The following is an 18,061-nucleotide window of genomic DNA, read 5'->3' on the forward strand; positions in this document are numbered from 1 at the left end:
AAAATCTGACCGTTTAAAGGTGAGGAAAAACAGAAGAAAATAATCATTGTGCTTTAAACTTCACTTATGTTTTCTTTTTATATGTTGCACAACAACCTTCTTATTTCAGCACTATGAACGTTGCTGTCAGTGAGGTAGTTTAAAGAAAGATTTGTTGAGTTTTGTTTAAACATAGCAGATAGGCTAGATGTTTTCTCTTGTGTAAATTCGACGTATTTGACTAATGTCTGATATGTTTATTTTGCTATTAAAAGATGGAGAGTCTAGACTATTCTGAGGAGGAGATTCAGCTGCAGTTAGCTGCACTTGGATACAGTAATATTCCCAAAGAAAGACTGCGGGAATTCAAGCGAGGTGGGCTAATATTTTGAACTGTTCCAGCCTACATCAGTGCATTTATTTGCATTTTATAGCATGTCTTGCCTTGAAGTAGTGCTGTCATATTTATGAATCTCCACCAGATCTAGATCAGCTGATTCGTCATGAAAAGTCAAAGAGTCACAGCTCCAGGGAATGGACTTCTCCAACATCTCACAGCAGTTCCAGCAAAAGTCCACCAGCGCTTATTAAGGAAAAGGGTGAGCAGTCACTCCAGCTTCATGCTGTGCAATTTCATGTGACTTTAAAGCATTTTTTTTTTACACGCTTAACCTGTTAAATTTGTGTTTTTGCCTCAGTCCAACTGAACAACATTGGTCACGGTTCTAACTACGTTCTCTTGAACACCAGCTTAGCGGGTCAACAGAGAGAGGTATGAGTTTTTAAAGACACAGAAGTTGCGATAGTGTTTTCTTCATTATTGTGATGTGTATGCGAGTAAAACGGCTTTTTAAATTAGAAAGAAAATGTAGGGCGGAACTTGATTTTGTCCACCAGGAATTGATTGGACCGTTGTGGTTTGCTATTGCTATTATGTCATGTGAGTGACAGGTTGTCCCGCCCTCATGCCAGCAAACACATCATTAAAGAAGAGATGTTGCTGCATTGGGGGAGGGGGGAGTTCTTTTGATTAAAGATTATGAGGACACATGAATTAAAAAGAAAAGATGTGCACGAATAAATCAGTTATATAAACTGCAATATTCCATAAAAAACAAGAATTGAATTGAACAATTTTGATTTCATGGTGACTTAAACACGTATAATCGTTCTAGGATTGTTTACACAATATGTGTGTTTTTCCTATTTTCCATTCCTAGATTTTCACCTCCACATTTAATGAGGACGATCATGGAGAGACTGGTATGAATCACTACTATGATTCATACTTACGGCACTCAGTTGCTCACAGACCAGCTCGGCCCTCCACAGCACCCAACAGGCTGGAGACTGAGGAAGGCCCTTCTGAAATATTTCACTCAGTTTTGGATGGGAGTGAGACGACAAGTCCTGATAGAGAACATAGGGCTCATTTGAAGCCTGTGATTAAAAGGAAAGTGTTAAGGTGGGGAGTGGCACGTAATAATTTCTTGATTTGATAGTTAAAGTAAAAAAACAACATCATCATCCATGCGCATGTGCAATAAACATTATTTTCTAATTCCTTATATAGAAAGCATCAAGGTCGGTCTCATGTCTGTGATGAGTCCACGCATAGTGAAGATTCTGGTAAGTCCAGTCATTATGTTTCAGGAATACTAATAAACTACTAAAGTATCTAATGTATACCTTTAAAAAAAAATTGAATGTGAAGCATAATGCATTATGCAACTTTTTATTTCAAACTGAATTTCTAATGGTTTTGAAAAAAAGACTTTGCCCACCAAGGCTGCATTTATTAGATTGAAAATACAGTAAAACAATACTGACCACAAACATTTGAATTGTAGTGTACAGATTATATCCTGAAGAGTAGTATGGTAGTAATAATACCTCCCATACACCAGGTGGTGCAATTAGCCTTATAATAAACCCAGTAAAGTTCTTATCAGTAATCTTCTTAGTTACATTCACCCTCCCTCTCAGCCATCTGCTTTGGCTCAGAAGAGGATTTCATTTTCTTACTGAGGGCTAAAAAAGAGATCTGTCCATCTACCTCAAGATGTATAAAGCTTTTGACAGCCAATTGGAAAATGAAAGCAAGGATGATGAAGGATCCCTGTCCTCTTCTTTCTGGACAGATCGGGAAAGTGAGGGGGAAGACAGGGATTATGTTAAGAAAGAAAACAGAAGGATTGAGAGAAAGCCTGAAAGAGACAGTAATGATGAGAAGGAAAGATTTGTAATGGGAGATGATAAAAAGGAGTGGATGAAGGAAACTCTTCAAGGGAATGAGTTGGAGAAGAAGAAATATGTACAGGCTGAAACAAATCCTAAGGCAGATGAAGACGGAAGTGAGGTCGAGAGAGAATGTTTCATAGAAGATGAAATAGAAAAAGGCATAGAGGTAACAAGAACATATCAAGAAAAAGAGGAGGATGAGGAAAAAGGCGAAGAGGAAGAAGAAAGTGAACTTGAGGAAGAAGAAAGTGAAGACGAGGAAAAAGAGCTTGAAGAGGAGGAAGAAGAAAGTGAAGAGGAGGAAACAGGACTAAAGAATGAAGAGGAGGAAGAAGAAAGTGAAGAGGAGGAAGAAGAAAGTGAAGCTGAGGAAAAAGAGTTTGAAGAGGAGGAGTATAAAAGAAAAGAAAGTGAAGAGGAAGAAACAGGACATGAGAGTGAAGAGGAAGAAATTCTAAAAGAGCTTGAAGAAGAAAATCAAGTGGAGGGAGAGGAACAAGAAAGTGAAGAGGTGAAAAAAGGAGAACTTGCAGTGGAGGAAGAAGAGGAAAAGAGAAAGGAAAGTGAAGAGGAAAAAGGAGAAGCAAGTGATGAGGAGGAAAAGGAAGAAGTAAGTCAAGAGGAAGAAAGTGAAGAGGAGGATGAAGGAAGTCAAGACGAGGAAGAAGAGTTTGAGCTGTGTGAACAGGGGAAAAGGAATAAAAAGAAGGAAGAGGAGGATCTAGAAGAAAGTGAGGAGGAAGAGGATAATGAGGAGGAGAAAGAGAGCTCTGTCAATGGAGAAAACTCTGAGGAGAAAACAGACAAAAGCAATGATTCAGAGAGCGAGAAAGATCAGGTGAGTGTAGAGGAGAGTGAAGAAGAAGTGTCTTTTCCAAAAGAAGACTCAAATAGTGAAGAAAAGTGTACAGATAAAGATTCAGACAGTGATGAAAAGAAAGAGGGTCTCACTAAGGAAGAGAGCACAGGTGGAAGTGGGGAAGAAGAACAAGACGAGGAGGAAGGAGAAGAAAATGAAGAAGATGCTAATGTATCAGAAGATAATGAAGGCATTGAGGACAAAATAGATGGTGGCAAATCTTTTGTGAAGAAAGAGAGCACAGGAAACTCTGAAAGCGAGGGATCAGAGAACATCAAACTGAATGAGAGAGAACCTAAAAATGAGGAAGACATGAATGACGAAGAGGAAAAATACTTTTTCGCAAAAGACAGTACAGAGAAAAACCCTGACAGCAATGAGGAACAGGAGAGGAATGGTATTGGAGATGGAAACAGTGAAATCAATGAATATGACAAAGAGATAGAACTTGGAAAGAGTGATGAAAAAGATGAAGATATAAGCAGCGATGTCAATCTGGCAGAGAACAGATCAGGAGCAGATGAACATGAAAGTGGGATGGAAGAGGATGAGGAAGTGTCTAAAGGAGGCAGTAAGGAAAAAGAGGAGATAGATTGGTTTTTTGATGCTCCTGTTGGTGGAAAGGAGAGTTGGGACCAGGACAGGAAGTCATGGGCAAGTGATGATGATTATGTTACAATATCCAGTGGCCATTCGCAGAAAGAAGAGGTGGACGATCATAACATGTTACCCGCTTGGGAAGAAGAGCATGCTGATGTACGGCAGAAGAAGGAAACTAGAGACATCTATGATGAGGATTATCATGAAAGTCTGGGCAGCCCCGCCGCAAGCATTTTAACGTCCGGCTATGGCACGTACAGACCAGACTCGTCTAAAGATGGAGACCCAGAGGAAGTGGACTATAGAGACGACTGTACTCTGGCTGGATTAGAAGAAGAGAGCGAGTCGATCTTAGATGCTCATGATTATGAGGAGAACAGCAGTCTGGTGTGGTTCGGAGACGATCAAGCATTAGAAACATCTGGTGGAGGAGCTCCAGCAAGATCACCAGATGATAGGAAAGATGTAGCCGTACACTGTACTGATCAAAGCCATGATGGATGTGAGGATGATGGTCATCAATTTCCTGACACGCCAAGCAAAGGTCATGAAGCCGACCCGCAGCAGACTCCCATAGGGAATGACACTGGAACTCAAGATGCAGGCTCTCAAAATGTGGCATACTTCAACGATGGTTTGGAGGTTGAGGCTTTGCGGGACAGTCTTGACCACCCATTTAATTTGAGGCATAGGAGGGGCAGAGTTCAAAGGAGACCCGAGGAGAAACAGAATGATGATGGATATGATGACGGCTCAAAGGGGAAGAGGGTCAGAGTTTATACTGGCTGCCTTGGTGTGTTACACTGTTTACAGGGATTTGCTTAATTTGTTTATTTTAATACTTTTTAGTTTTTAGAGGTAAAGATGCAGAGGAAGTAGAGGGGAGAGATGTATTTATCTATTTTATTCAGAAGAGTCATTATTATGAATATAATACTCATTGTGAAGATGCGTATACTGCTTAGAAGCGTGTAACATCTTAAATATTTATATGGTACTATTTTGATCAAAAATACAGTAAAAATAGTTATTTTGTGAAACTGTTTTCTGTTTGAATATATTTTAAAATGTCACAATTCTTGTGATGGCAAATTTACATCATGTCATGATCCTTCAGAAATCATTCTAATATGCTGATTTGTTGCTCAAGAAACAATATTCTCAATGTTGAAAACAGTTGTGTAGCTTAATATTTTTCACAATACAATTTTTGTCAGGATTCTTTGATGAATGGGACAGCATTTATTTGAAATACATTATTTCACTTCAAATGTTGACTACTGTATATATATATATATATATATATATATATATATATATATACATACATACATACATACATACATATACATATACATATACATACATACATATACATCAGTAGGAAATATAAGTTTACATTTCCTAACAGATCTCCGTGTGGAGCACCGGCTGTTGTCAGACTCCTTGTGCATACAGAAATCTCACTGGATTACAATAATTAATGGCAAAAGGAATGTTGGAAATGTATGCTGATATTTCCTACTGACATACTATATCAAAAGATATAAATAACTGGCTATAATGTACAATATTATAGATGTTTAGGATGTGTGTAATCATGTACTTATGTTTTGTAGGTACAGTTAGTGAGCTGGAGGAGCGTTTGGACCACATGCGGATCGGTGCATCTCGTGTGCAGTATGACTCCGAGAGTGAAGAAACAGGAAGTTACAGTGACAGATCCAGCTCTGTGACGGAGGAACCCCCGAGTGCTTTCCGGGAATACATCAGAGGCATGGTCAGTGCACAGACACATTCCTACTGATCAGTCTTCTACAGTTTTGAATTTTAAACTGGAATTGTTTTTCCAAGGGCATTGGTTTGATTTTGACATTAATGGTAATATAAAAGCAGCACCCCACCCCCATTTTCTATTTTTTGCATAGATATGATAGACTTTTAATTGCAATTTCATGTCATATAAAGCCATTATCTATATAGGTAGGATCTCACTTATAACTCAGAACATCATCTTGATTATGCAATCAACAGCATTACAATTTAGCTTTCTGTAAACTTATCTAAACAAGCATACATTCATAACTGAAAAAAATGTTATTCAGGGATCGACTAAGGTTTTTAGCTCATATTGACAATTAATCAATGCTGTAATGTTATATTTTAAAGGTAAGGAATGAAGACGAGGAGGCATAACAGAGACTTAACTTTAGAGTAGCCTACATCAGAGTACATGCATATAATGTATGTAGAGGACAGAGGCAGGGTGCTAATTACACAGTTAATGACACTGTTTATTTATAGATTTATATTTGTCATTTTTGCCTTTATTGAAATTATGGTGACATTATAGGTGATCGACAGGAAGCAAAGTAGGAGGATATGGGACAGGATGGCGAAAGGTCCCCGAGCCGGGACTCAAACTCCGATTATATGTTGGAGAGCTGCTGCCCATGAGGCTGTCGGCTTCAACTTTATTTTAATGTTAAAAATGAATTGAACCAATGAAAATTCTGAAAGAAAACGAGACAAGGAATCTACTGTTGCTAAAGAAACGAACACAAATTTCACGCAGATCTGTTTGACAGATAAATCAAACATATTTTAAAAAATATTTTAAAGATATATTGAATATTTTAAGTTGAAGAGGATACTTAAACCCTTACCTTATATTCTCTGTTCATGCATTAAATGTGTGTCCTTGAAATTGTTTGATTAAAGTTATTGCTAGGGACAATTCAGTAGTCACTGGATATTGGTAGGGGACATGACCCTAGCGTCCCTACTAAATTCTACGCCCTTGTCCTCCAACAGACACGATCACACAGCGAGAGTGACATCCGCCCTCGTCCAAAGTCATGTAAGTTCCATTTTCACGTCTAGTTTCAGATCATACTTGTTTCTTTGACCCATGACTGTCAGTTTGCATGCATTTACAGAATCCAATTCTCTTCACAGTTATACGGCCAGTTTTTGATCATCCTCACACGAGGAACTTGAAGAAAACTGATCCAGTGGCTAAGTATGGCGTCCTGTATTGATCTTCATAAACAATTCAAGACTTGAATCTCTTGTGATTGGTTCAGGCTTTTACAGTTGCTGTTAAAGATCTCATAATACTTGAAGGATTTACACTAGAAATGTGATAGATAACCCTCTGAACACCACAAACTGATCATAACATTGATCTAAATGTGTTTGACTGCTTTATCAGGTATTTGCAATATAAGCAGGACTGGGAGATGTTTAAACCTCCAGGAGAGAAGAGCAGGAAGGAGCTGCACTGGGCCATCAGGGTAATCCTGTACTTGTCTTAGTAGTGGCTGCTTGCTAAAAAAAAGAAGAGTATTAATGTGTGCAAGTTTAATTTTTAAATAAATTAAAAAAATATTACATTATTTGTATTTATTTTTTCTCAGGAACAACTCATGTATCAGCCTCCACCAGTAAGACACACACATATGCATATATATTTATTTTTGGAAAGGACTGCCTAGATTCTCTCAATCTGAGTGTTTTTTTCCTTCTCTCACTCTCTACAGACGAGACCTCAGAAGACATTCATCCCCAACAATTATGTGGTTCCAACAGAGAAGAAGCGATCTGCTCTAAGATGGGAGATCCGACATGATTTAGCACACGGCATTATCCCAACAAAAATCTCCTATCCCTGATGAAGAATGTTCCACTGATGCCTTATCTTTTATATACTCTTAATGTTATTATTTATTCATATGTTATTGAATTTTTTTTTACCACGTGGAATATGTGAAATGAGACAACTTGATCACTGTTTTTATGAAATAAACATTTTAATACTCTGAAATCAGTGCTGTGTTCATGGCAGGTCTCTGTATGGGAGTTTAAAGGGATACAGGGGAGTGTAACGCACATCATGCCAAAGAAGCTTCTTTTCAAGAAATTTTACAGCTTCCAGAGTGAGAACCAGGCTCTCGTGTTTCAACATGCTGTGGACGTTTAGGCCTGTAAAAACAAAACAAATTGCATATAATGTTTTTCAACTTCACAGAAGCTTTAATAAGCCACATTCCCTTATGTTCGGTCTACAATAAATGTGTGCTTATGTGGTTAGTTTGGTTACCTATAGCTGGAATAATATTCACTGTTTTCAGATTTTCGGTTGCCTTGAGAATGTTCTGAGGGAATTCTTCACCTCTGGAATGCAAGTATGCAAAAAATTACTTAAACCCAAAAATTTACTCACCCTCATGTCTTTCCACAAATGAAGACATTTTAATGAAATCCGAGTTATTTTTGTCCCTCCATTGACAGCCTGCACAACTACCACTTGAATGCTTCAGAAAGTTCATAAAAAGATCGTAAAACTAATCCAGCAGTTTGAGCAATTTAGTCCAAATTTTCTGAAGAGACTTGATAGCTTTATATGATGAACAGATTGGAACGACATGAGGGTGAGTAAGTAATGACTGAATTTTACATTTTTGGGTGAACTATCCCTTTAAGGAAACAAATATATATATCAGGTTTGCAATGGCATATACATCCACTCTTGCAGACTTACACGTCAACGATGAGGACTGAATCCCCCCACTGCCTGTGTTTGACCAGGTCCTGGAGATAGTGGGGGTCTAGAGTGGGAATCTCCAGTGAGTCCACAATATGAAGGTAATCCTGGAAAAATAATGAGACTATTAGCTTAACAGAATATTTATGAACCAAACCACTTTTCACTTGTTGACAAGCGCATCAGTTTTGCTACTGTTAACTAAAACTATTTTAAAAAAAATGTAAATTGAAAAAGCTGGAATAAAATAATTACATGAAAAAAAAAAGATTAAGGAACTTAAGGTTTAAGAAGTCCTAAAATTACTACAGCTAAAACAAATAAAAAAAATACCCAGCAAACATTAGTCGGACGGCACCGTCGAGTCCCTGGCCAAAAATAGTAGCGGTAGGATGGCATAAATCAGTAAAAATACGTAACACAGAACAGATAACGTCAAAGACGTCCATTCGACTTTCATTTTGGAACTATTTTTTAACCATGACGGGATGTGTCGGAGGGACGTCTTTTCAACGGTAATTAAACGTCTAATTGTTTGCTGGGTAAAAGCTAAATAGAACTAATATATATATATATATATATATATATATATATATATATATATATATATATATATATATATATATATATATATATATATATATATACTTAAAAACTGAAATGACAACTGAACATTTAAAAATTAAAAACCTACAAAATATGAAATTGAAACTGAAGTGCATTCCAAAGCAAGCAAGACTTTTAGAGCGCACCCCCCCTCACCTGAGCCAGTTTGGCAGTTAGGGCAATTTTCAGCCCTTGCACCCGCACCTTCATGGGCAACATGTAATAATAGCTGGTTGGTCCTCGTGGACCATGAGCTACTCCTCCTGAATGTGCAAGAGGAGCATTTGGTTAGTGGTTCAGAGGGTTCACTGCTATATATTGTCATACATCTCTGCGTTTAAAACTGAACTCAAATTATATCTCACCTCCCCTCCATAGTGGAGAACGAATGCTTCCATGTCGTGCCCGCCCACTTCCTTTTTGTTTCCAAGGTTTCCTGCCTCCACCGCTGACTTCAGCTCTTGACTTGACTTTTGCATGGCTCTACAGTAATCACATTACATATGTTTATTTCATTCACAATGATTCAATATGACTGAGGTTCATAGAACATGATTTGGACGGTATCTTAATGCACAAGTCCAAACCGGAAAACATAAAATGCTCCTCAGGGTTACTTACTATTCGTTTGAAATTACGTTGCCAGACCTCTACAGCATGGAGAATGTCCAACCTATTAATAGGAACAGAAAAAAAGACCATTTGTTTGCAGCATAACTCCTGAAAGGATTCAGAGGATTAAATGGTTTACCTAACAGGCACTGAGAAGACATCAGGGTGTAGGTCAACCACACCAAGCGGTTCACTGTCAAGACCGGCCAAAGACTCGAGCCACGTTTGAGTGGGTGCCAGGTGAGCTGGGATATCAGCGTCACATCTGCGCAGAACTGGAAGATCAGAGCCGGATGGAGGAGCCCTCTCTGAAACGAGTTCAGACACGCTCAGTTCGATGAAAACACACGCCACATGCATTTTAAAATGGTATTGTTGCACTTTCATTGACAACATGTAGCATGGAAACCAAAAGTTCCTTCCAATCCTTTAATTACTTCAGTTGTTATTACTGTGAAACTATATTAAATGAATATAGGTTGTCCTTGCACTCCATCTGTCAGTTGGTTGAATAGCTTTATAGATAATAATGGCTAATAGAAAGTTCTCAGTTTCATTGTGGCAGCTGTTCTGTAACTATGGTATATTTGTAAAAACCTTTCTTTCTTTTTTTACCGTGGTGTACTTTTAACTCAAGGATGTAAGCAGGAGTGTAAAGCTGAAAACACTTCAAAGCCAGAGACTTGTTTCTTCTCAGAAGAAGAATGCATTATAATTCTCTATTAAATAAACAAAGCTTTGCCTACTTTGTCCCGCGACTCCGATGAGATTTGATGGGAGTCGCAGATTTGATGGAAGCGCGCTTTCTCCGGAGACCGATGAGATGAACTGGGTTGAGAAAAATCATGGTTTAATACACACTAATCAGTCAGTGTGTATCAGCATGAACAGAAATATCGCATGCACAAGAGTTTAACATGATGAATTGCATGCGCACACTTACCCTTTTAACAACAGTTCTTCCACATATTGCCAACGTGGCACGAAACATGATGCGGGCTAAATAAAATAAACACTAAAAGCACTGCTGTTATAATTTCAGCTTCTTACATTATTTGGTTTCCCTGTCAGGAAGGTCGTGATGGTGTGTGCACACTTCCGTCGCCCTCATATGACGTAAGCCGCGTTGTTGTCACATGCATAGATATCATATTTAAACGCTAGATGTCTTATGGCGCAGTCACTTCCGGCATCACCGTTCGGCCATCTTGTCACAGTGAAGCTGTGAATTAAGGTGAGTGATCAGCATGCACACAAATCTTCTTATCTCGCTGAAATCTTGACGGATTTACAAACGGTTTGGTTTCTTACAAACGTTATTAACGTGGCTATAATTCCGAATGCTTGAACATGTATGTTATAATTATTCATATGTATGCAGTGTATGTATGCAGTGTCATAACTACATCTCTGACGTTTATAACAAACCAAACCGTTTGAAAATCGGTAGAAAATTGAGTAAGTTATGGTTATTTAAAAGTATATGCACCATTAAACGAGTGAGCGAGCACACTGTGGCAAGATGGCCGCCACGTGCGGACGTCGACCTCCATTGGCCAGCAGCGCGCACGAGACATCTAGCCTTTATGATATCTATGGTCACATGTTCCTTCAGAAATTATTCTAATATGCTGATTTGATACTCGGTTATTAGCAATGTTTTGGAAACAGTGTTGCTGCCTAATGTTTTTTTTTAGAACCTGTAATATTATTTTCAGGATTTATTGATGAATAAAAAGTTAAAAAGAACAGCATATTAGAAGGATTTGCAGCCTTGGTGAGCATAAGAGACTTCTTTTAAAAACATCTTACCGATCACAAACTTTTGAACGGCAGTATATATATATATATATATATATATATATATATATATATATATATATATATATATATATAGTATTCTAATATTTATACATAGATTGAGATGACCATAATATGTTATTGTATATACAGGTATCTTCGCATTCTAAAATAATATACTTACTGTACATTGTTTCTAAAACAATAATAATGTAGTTATAATATTGTTGATGTGATTTATTCAGAGACAAAGCTTTATCTAATTAAGTATTCATGGAATACCATACTATATTAACAGTGACCAAACCTAAATTACCGTTTTTATCAATCTCACTCATTTGGTATTTTTGAAAAGGAACCCCCACCTTGTTATTTGCACAAAAATACACATATATAACACACAAGCTGAACACAATCCTAAGTAATGTTGAACACTGAGAATTTTTCAAAAATAAGTGACTCTTTTATTTGTATCTTACAACTACAGGTGCAGAAGTTTTTTTTGCTGTTTATTAGCCAACAGACTCTTCTTTACAATAGGCACAGCCGTACAACCTTCATCACAAGGTGATTTGTGTGATTGCATAGTGCAGTTTAAAACCTAGAATTTACATCCCAAGGTCAGTAAAAGACAAAAAAATGCGCCACACAACTGTTTTTTTTGTTTTTTTTAACTCAATCAATAAAATGTCAGAAGAAAACAAATCAGGTCAAAAGAAAGAACCTTGTGTTTAATAAATCAAGTGCAATCAGTTGTGTTGATATGCAGATTATAAATGTTAGTCAAATTAGATGACATATTAAGAAAACTATGGCAGAAATGAACATAATCCTTATAGAATGGTTGAGGCGCCACGCTATATTTAAACAAAACTTCAGACAAAGCATTTCTAATCCTCTGTCAAAACTCTGGCCAAAAAAAAAAAAAAAAAATCTGTTTATTTGATCTAAATGGGAAGAATGTTGTGGCAAATGTGATATTTTGCCAGCTGGCACATCAAAATCAGAACAAAATTTCAAGTATGATCTTAAGAATCCCAATTAGAATAGTCCACAGGATGGATTCCTCTTCTTCCATCACATCCTCGGGGCCCTGAGAGTGTTGAGACTGACCGGGAGTCTCATCTGAAGGATAAGAGTTTTTCTCAATTTCACCGTGTTTCAGTGCTGTCTGGTCGTAAAACACCTTCATCTCAAACTCACTCTCCATGTAGGAGGGATGTCCGTAGATCCCGATCCCAACAGGCCTGAGAAAATCCCCCGGGACGACCACCACATCCTGGCCGCAGGTGGTAGACTGAAGCTTGTAGGAATCAAAGTTTGGCCGCAGCGTCTTGTCAGAGACGTAGAGATCCGCATCCCCTTTAAGGCTTTGCATGTGCAGGATAATGCGTCCTTCGTGGTTGAGACGCAGGTAGCTGTAGTTTCCCGCCCCTATGTGGCCTTGCACGACATGGAGCAGGGCCCATTCTTCTGGCACAGAATGCTCCTCTGAAAGCTGCAGAGAGCCCAGGGCCCGGGAGAGGGCCGCCAACACCAACAAACCACCCCAGCACGGCGCCATGTCACTGCTGCCAGACCCCAGCTACACCTGTAACCTTCCTGCAGTCGAAAAAATATATATATTAGTTATCAGTATCATCAGGGCCCTGCAAAAAAAAGTCTTGTATTTCAGCTATTGGATTGGATCAAATCATGTAAATAGGTTGTTTAAAAGAAGAAAAGATTCTGAAATCAGATTAGAACACTAAATCCACTAGATCTAGAACTTCAATATGTGTTCAAAACCTTTTAATAGGAGTGGGATACCTTTGATCTCCAAAAGATTTTTGATTATCCTGATCCCACCAGAAGGCTGGATATAATATAACTTTACAATTTGTTAACTAATACAGTACTTTAAAATAGAATTTATTTCTGTGATGCAAAGCTGAATTTTCAGCATCATTACTCCAGTCTTCAGCGTCACACGATCCTTCAGAAATCATTCTAATATGCTGATTTATTATCAATGTTGGAAACAGTTTTGCTGCTTAATATTTTTTTGGAACCTGTGATACTTTTTTTTCAGGATTCATTGATGAATAAAAAGTTAAAAAGAGCAGCATATATTCAAAATTGAAATCTTTTCTAACAATATAAATCTTTACTATCACTTTTTATCAATTTAACACATCCTTGCTGTATAAAAGTATCAACTTCTTTGATGAAATCTAATGACCCCAAACTTTTGAACGGTAGTGTATATTGTTACGAAAGATTTCTATTTGAAATAAATACTGTTATTTTTTAACTTCTGAACTCTTAAAAGTAATGTCTAACAACTGCATCCACCTTCTTGAGGACAAAAAAGTTCTCCATGTAGATTTTGATAATGTTCAAGTTTGGTTTGAAAGGGACTTCTGTGTGTGCGCAGTGCTTAATACATCGCTACACTACTGACAATGGACCTTTTTCTTGTCTGCAAAATTCCACCAAAATATTGCTAATGTGGCCGCAGCTTTATTGCAAGTATATTTTATTGTTTTTTTTTTGTTATAGGTCAGATAAGGGACCTGACTGTTTAAAAGAATTTGAAAGGGGATGTTTGTATTGTTGTTGTTTTTTTGCTGTTTTCTGTTGACTATTCTATCTGCTGTTCTTTATATATATTGTGACATATAGTCTCACTTAGTTTGTCTCACTGGTGTTCATTTGGTAATATGGGAAAATATGTTATCTGCATAAGTGTGATTCATTACAATGTTGTTTTGAAAAGCCTTAGAGTGATGCGTTTCCTGTGACATATGACCAAGAGACTTTCACCCCAGAGGCTTTCTGAATCCAAACCTTGCATAATGGTGAACCGGCACCATTTGACGCGTCATACATCTCTACTGACTGCTAAAAATATCTCTCACACTATTTTAAAGCAGCCACACACACACACACACACACAGCCAATGGCCATGGTCGTGTACTGTCAGTCCTGTCAGAGAAATATGCTTCAAGACCCCATATTCAAATGAAACTGTAAAGACTTATAACCGAATTGTGCAACTTCGTTTCAGGGCGTATGCTATGCAGTCTTAAAGTAGATCTCTTGTTTGTCTTTTAGATAGTTTTTGTTTCATAAACAGTCGAAAGTAAAAGCAGAAATTTAAAGATGCCATTTAAAGGTGTATTTGTATATAGCAGCGATGTTAAAAATAGACACCTTCAGAAGACCTTGTTTTAATATATATATAGCCTATATACTTAAGCCTATATAAAATGATTTGCACAATGCCATATACTAGCCTATACACTTTCCGTTTCTAAATTAAAACGCCATCTAATTCGTGAAACTTGCACAAAATAAGACAGCTATTCAGCTAGCTGGCTAACAGACCAGTAGTTTCTATGAAACTGAAGCAAAATAACTATTCGTAATTAACACAGGTTCTAACACAGACATGTATTGTTTTTGAGTTACCGGTGCATTGTCAAAAATAATCCATGAGGAAGGAGAGTCGGCGTCGTTATGTTTGGAATTTTCTGTTACAGGTGTTGAGTTGACTTCTGCACGTTCTGGGACGTGATGTCATTATAACGCGCCACAGCGCCCTCTGTAGGACAGGAGGACATCAGATCGGGAATGACATACATTACAAAAAACAATCAGAATTCTGCTGTGAGATTTGGATTTAGAAAGTTAAACATTATTAGCAGACGAATTAAATAAAATAGCGAGTGTGAAAAGTGTGCTTATTCTTAAAAAGCCACAAGAGTGACACATGGTTGAACAATTTTCAGTTTTTCAAAAGAAGCACATTATGCATTATACACACAATTAAAAACACAAACAAAAAGGATACAGATTACAAAAAAGAATAATGATAGTAATAATAATAAAATTATGTTGGGAAAATGTACCAAACAATAAAAATATTGCAGTGTACAGTACAAAATAAAATATAAATAAGAAACAGAATAAAATAAAATACCTTTCAGTATATCAATGAGTGAGACTACAGGCAGTGTTGAGTAGATTACTTGCAAATTGTAGTCCGTTACTGATTCCAAATTACATGACAAAAAATGTAGTTAGCAACATAATCCATGCACATTTTAGGTAATATAATCTGACTACTTTTTAATTACTTGTAGAATACTTTTGACCTACCTCATTTATCACATTGAATTGAATAGGATAATAACATGCTGATATAAAATTATATTTCACTGGAACTTGGTCTTCATTACATCCATATCGTGTTCAATGTCAATTGTTATTTATTAATGTATTCAGCTATACTGTTATTAGAGCACTGTCATTTTTGCTACAATCTGCCATGTCAATAAAAAATAAAAGTACATGAACAAGAACATGCTGTTTTTTTTTTTTTTTTAAATGTAAAACCCAAATAGAGGCAACAAGATATAAGACCAGGCAGGAAAAAAAAGATCCACTAGATTCAGTATCAGCGCTGATTCTCGCAGCTCTCGCCGGGTGCAGTGGCGCGCGCCTGTAATCCAAGATACTGGGAGGCTGAGGCTGGAGGATCGCTTGAGCTCAGGGGTTCTGGACTGCAGTGGACTATGTTGATCGGGTGTCCGCACTAAGTTCGGTATCGATATGGTGCTCCTGGGGGAGCCCGAGACCACCAGGTCGTCTAAGGAGGGGTGAACCGGCCCAGGTCGGAGACGGAGCAGGTCAAAGTCCCCGTGCCGATCAGTAGTGGGATCGCGCCTGTGAATAGACACTGCAGTGCAGCCTGAGCGATACAGCGAGACTCAGTCTTTTATGTCCACAGTTATACCCAGTGTCAAATAAATTTAATTACAACAATTCATTATTTTTAAGGCTTTCAAGATTAATTAGATGTCAATATTTTGCATTTAGCCTATAATATAGCCTATTAAACAACTCTGAAAATCTATACATATCCTATAGCCTAGCAAATTATTCATTTATTAAACTATAAATCAGTTTGATTAAAAAAAAAAAAAAAATCAAACAGGCTATGTTAAAATGAATGCGAACAGATTAACAAATAATCTTATGCAAAGGCTAGATGAAAGTTATGTCTTGAAAACTTCGGCTATGTGGTTAAATGGTTACGGTGTGATTTGGTGTATTGTGCTAAAACAACATGAGGCATCAGTTTTTGTTTTGTTTTTAAAATGCAATTTTGAAGACACTATCTCTGACAAAAAAAGCTACAAAAGAGATAAAAGCTTCAGTTCACCCTACTTACATAGTCTAACAGTCTGCTTTCATATAGGCCATTATGAATAAATACTCTTATATTAATTGCATAATGAAAGGCAATAACTCTTGATGAAAGTTATGGAAAACTTAAATGTGGTAAAACTATTGTGTGTGTTTTTGTGTTTTGCTGAATCAACTTGAAGCATGAATTTGAAAACGAATAATTATAAAGAAAATACCACTTACCTTTAAAAAAAAAAAAAAAAAAGCTACCAAGGAGATTATAAAAAGCTATAATTTACGTTGCCTTATTGTAACCTAATCATCTGTTTTCATGCACTAGATGTCGCTGTGAGCCACTAGATTCAGTATCAGCGCTGATTCTCGTAGCTCTCGCCGGGTGCAGTGGCGCGCGCCTGTAATCCAAGATACTGGGAGGCTGAGGCTGGAGGGTCGCTTGAGCTCAGGGGTTCTGGACTGCAGTGGACTATGTCGATCGGGTGTCCGCACTAAGTTCGGTATCGATATGGTGCTCCTGGGGGAGCCCGAGACCACCAGGTCGTCTAAGGAGGGGTGAACCGGCCCAGGTCGGAGACGGAGCAGGTCAAAGTCCCCGTGCCGATCAGTAGTGGGATCGCGCCTGTGAATAGACACTGCAGTGCAGCCTGAGCGATACAGCGAGACTCAGTCTTTTATGTGCACAGTTATACCCAGTGTCAAATAAATGTGATTACAACAACTCATTATTTATAAATATATGCTTTCAAGGTTGTAAATTAGATGTCAATATTTTGCATTTAGCCTATAATAATACATATTTATCAATCGAAAAACAAATTCTGTAAATCTATACATAGCCAATATAACCTATATGATCCATTTATTAAACTATAAATTAAACAACCTGAGGCATCAGTTTTTTTTTATACAATTTTGAAGACACTTATTTCTGACCAAAAAAAGCTACAAAAGAGATAATCTTCAGTTCACCATGCTTACCGTGCTATGAATAAATACTCTTATATTAACTGCATTATGAAAGGTAATTACTCTTGTCTTGATGAAAGTAATGTAAAACTTAAATGTGGTTAAACAGCTATTGAGTTTGTGTGTGTGTGTGGTGTGTGTGTGTGTGTGTGTGTGTGTGTATGTGTGTGTGTGTGTATGTACCTGTTTTTTTCCGGTGGGGACTTCAACCTGAATGCACACAGACTCATGGGGACTCGTGTCACAGTGGGGACCTAAATTGAGGTCCCCATGGGTAAACAAGCTTATAAATCATACAGAATGAGTTTTTTTGGAAATGTAAAAATGCAGAAAGTTGTGTGTGATGGGTAGGTTTAGGGGTAGGGTTAGTGTAAGGAGACAGAATATACAGTTTGTACAGTATAAAAACCATTATGTCTAGAGTCCCCACAAAGATAGTAAACCAGACGTGTGTGTGTGTGTGTGTGCGTGTGTGTGTGTTGTGCTGAATCAACTTGAAGCATGAATTTGAAAACAAATAATTATGAAGAAAATATTCTTTTAAAAAAAGCAACTAAGGAGATTATAAAAAGCTATAATTTACGTTGCCTTATTGTAACCTAATCATCTGTTTTCATGCACTAGATGTCGCTGTGAGCCACTAGATTCAGTATCAGCG

General features: G+C 37.4%; 3 protein-coding genes across 3 annotated transcripts; 1 reads left to right on the forward strand and 2 right to left on the reverse strand.

Annotated features, from left to right (window-relative positions):
* The first annotated feature begins 1,960 nt into the window (after window positions 1-1,960).
* On the forward strand, window positions 1,961-7,508 carry hyls1 (HYLS1 centriolar and ciliogenesis associated). Its single transcript, XM_084101573.1, has 7 exons — window positions 1,961-4,472; window positions 5,299-5,459; window positions 6,494-6,539; window positions 6,638-6,701; window positions 6,894-6,975; window positions 7,099-7,125; window positions 7,222-7,508. The coding sequence occupies exons 1-7, from the start codon at window positions 2,042-2,044 to the stop codon at window positions 7,351-7,353; spliced, it is 2,943 nt and encodes a 980-aa protein (XP_083957699.1). The 5' UTR covers window positions 1,961-2,041; the 3' UTR covers window positions 7,354-7,508.
* On the reverse strand, window positions 7,473-10,566 carry mrpl4 (mitochondrial ribosomal protein L4). The gene is made up of 9 exons (XM_084101574.1): window positions 10,387-10,566; window positions 10,190-10,271; window positions 9,583-9,751; window positions 9,453-9,504; window positions 9,197-9,314; window positions 8,988-9,094; window positions 8,223-8,332; window positions 7,782-7,855; window positions 7,473-7,663 (listed from the first exon to the last, which is right to left on the reverse strand). The coding sequence occupies exons 1-9, from the start codon at window positions 10,432-10,434 to the stop codon at window positions 7,518-7,520; spliced, it is 906 nt and encodes a 301-aa protein (XP_083957700.1). The 5' UTR covers window positions 10,435-10,566; the 3' UTR covers window positions 7,473-7,517.
* Window positions 10,567-11,684: 1,118 nt separating this feature from the next.
* Window positions 11,685-14,832, reverse strand: cUnh6orf120 (chromosome Un C6orf120 homolog). The gene is made up of 2 exons (XM_084101676.1): window positions 14,698-14,832; window positions 11,685-12,845 (listed from the first exon to the last, which is right to left on the reverse strand). The coding sequence occupies exon 2, from the start codon at window positions 12,805-12,807 to the stop codon at window positions 12,247-12,249; it is 561 nt and encodes a 186-aa protein (XP_083957802.1). The 5' UTR covers window positions 12,808-12,845; window positions 14,698-14,832; the 3' UTR covers window positions 11,685-12,246.
* Between the last annotated feature and the right edge of the window lie 3,229 nt (window positions 14,833-18,061).

The sequence above is a fragment of the Abramis brama genome (assembly GCF_963993115.1).
Source record: "Abramis brama genome assembly, chromosome: 23".
In the NCBI taxonomy this organism is placed as follows: domain Eukaryota; kingdom Metazoa; phylum Chordata; class Actinopteri; order Cypriniformes; family Leuciscidae; genus Abramis; species Abramis brama.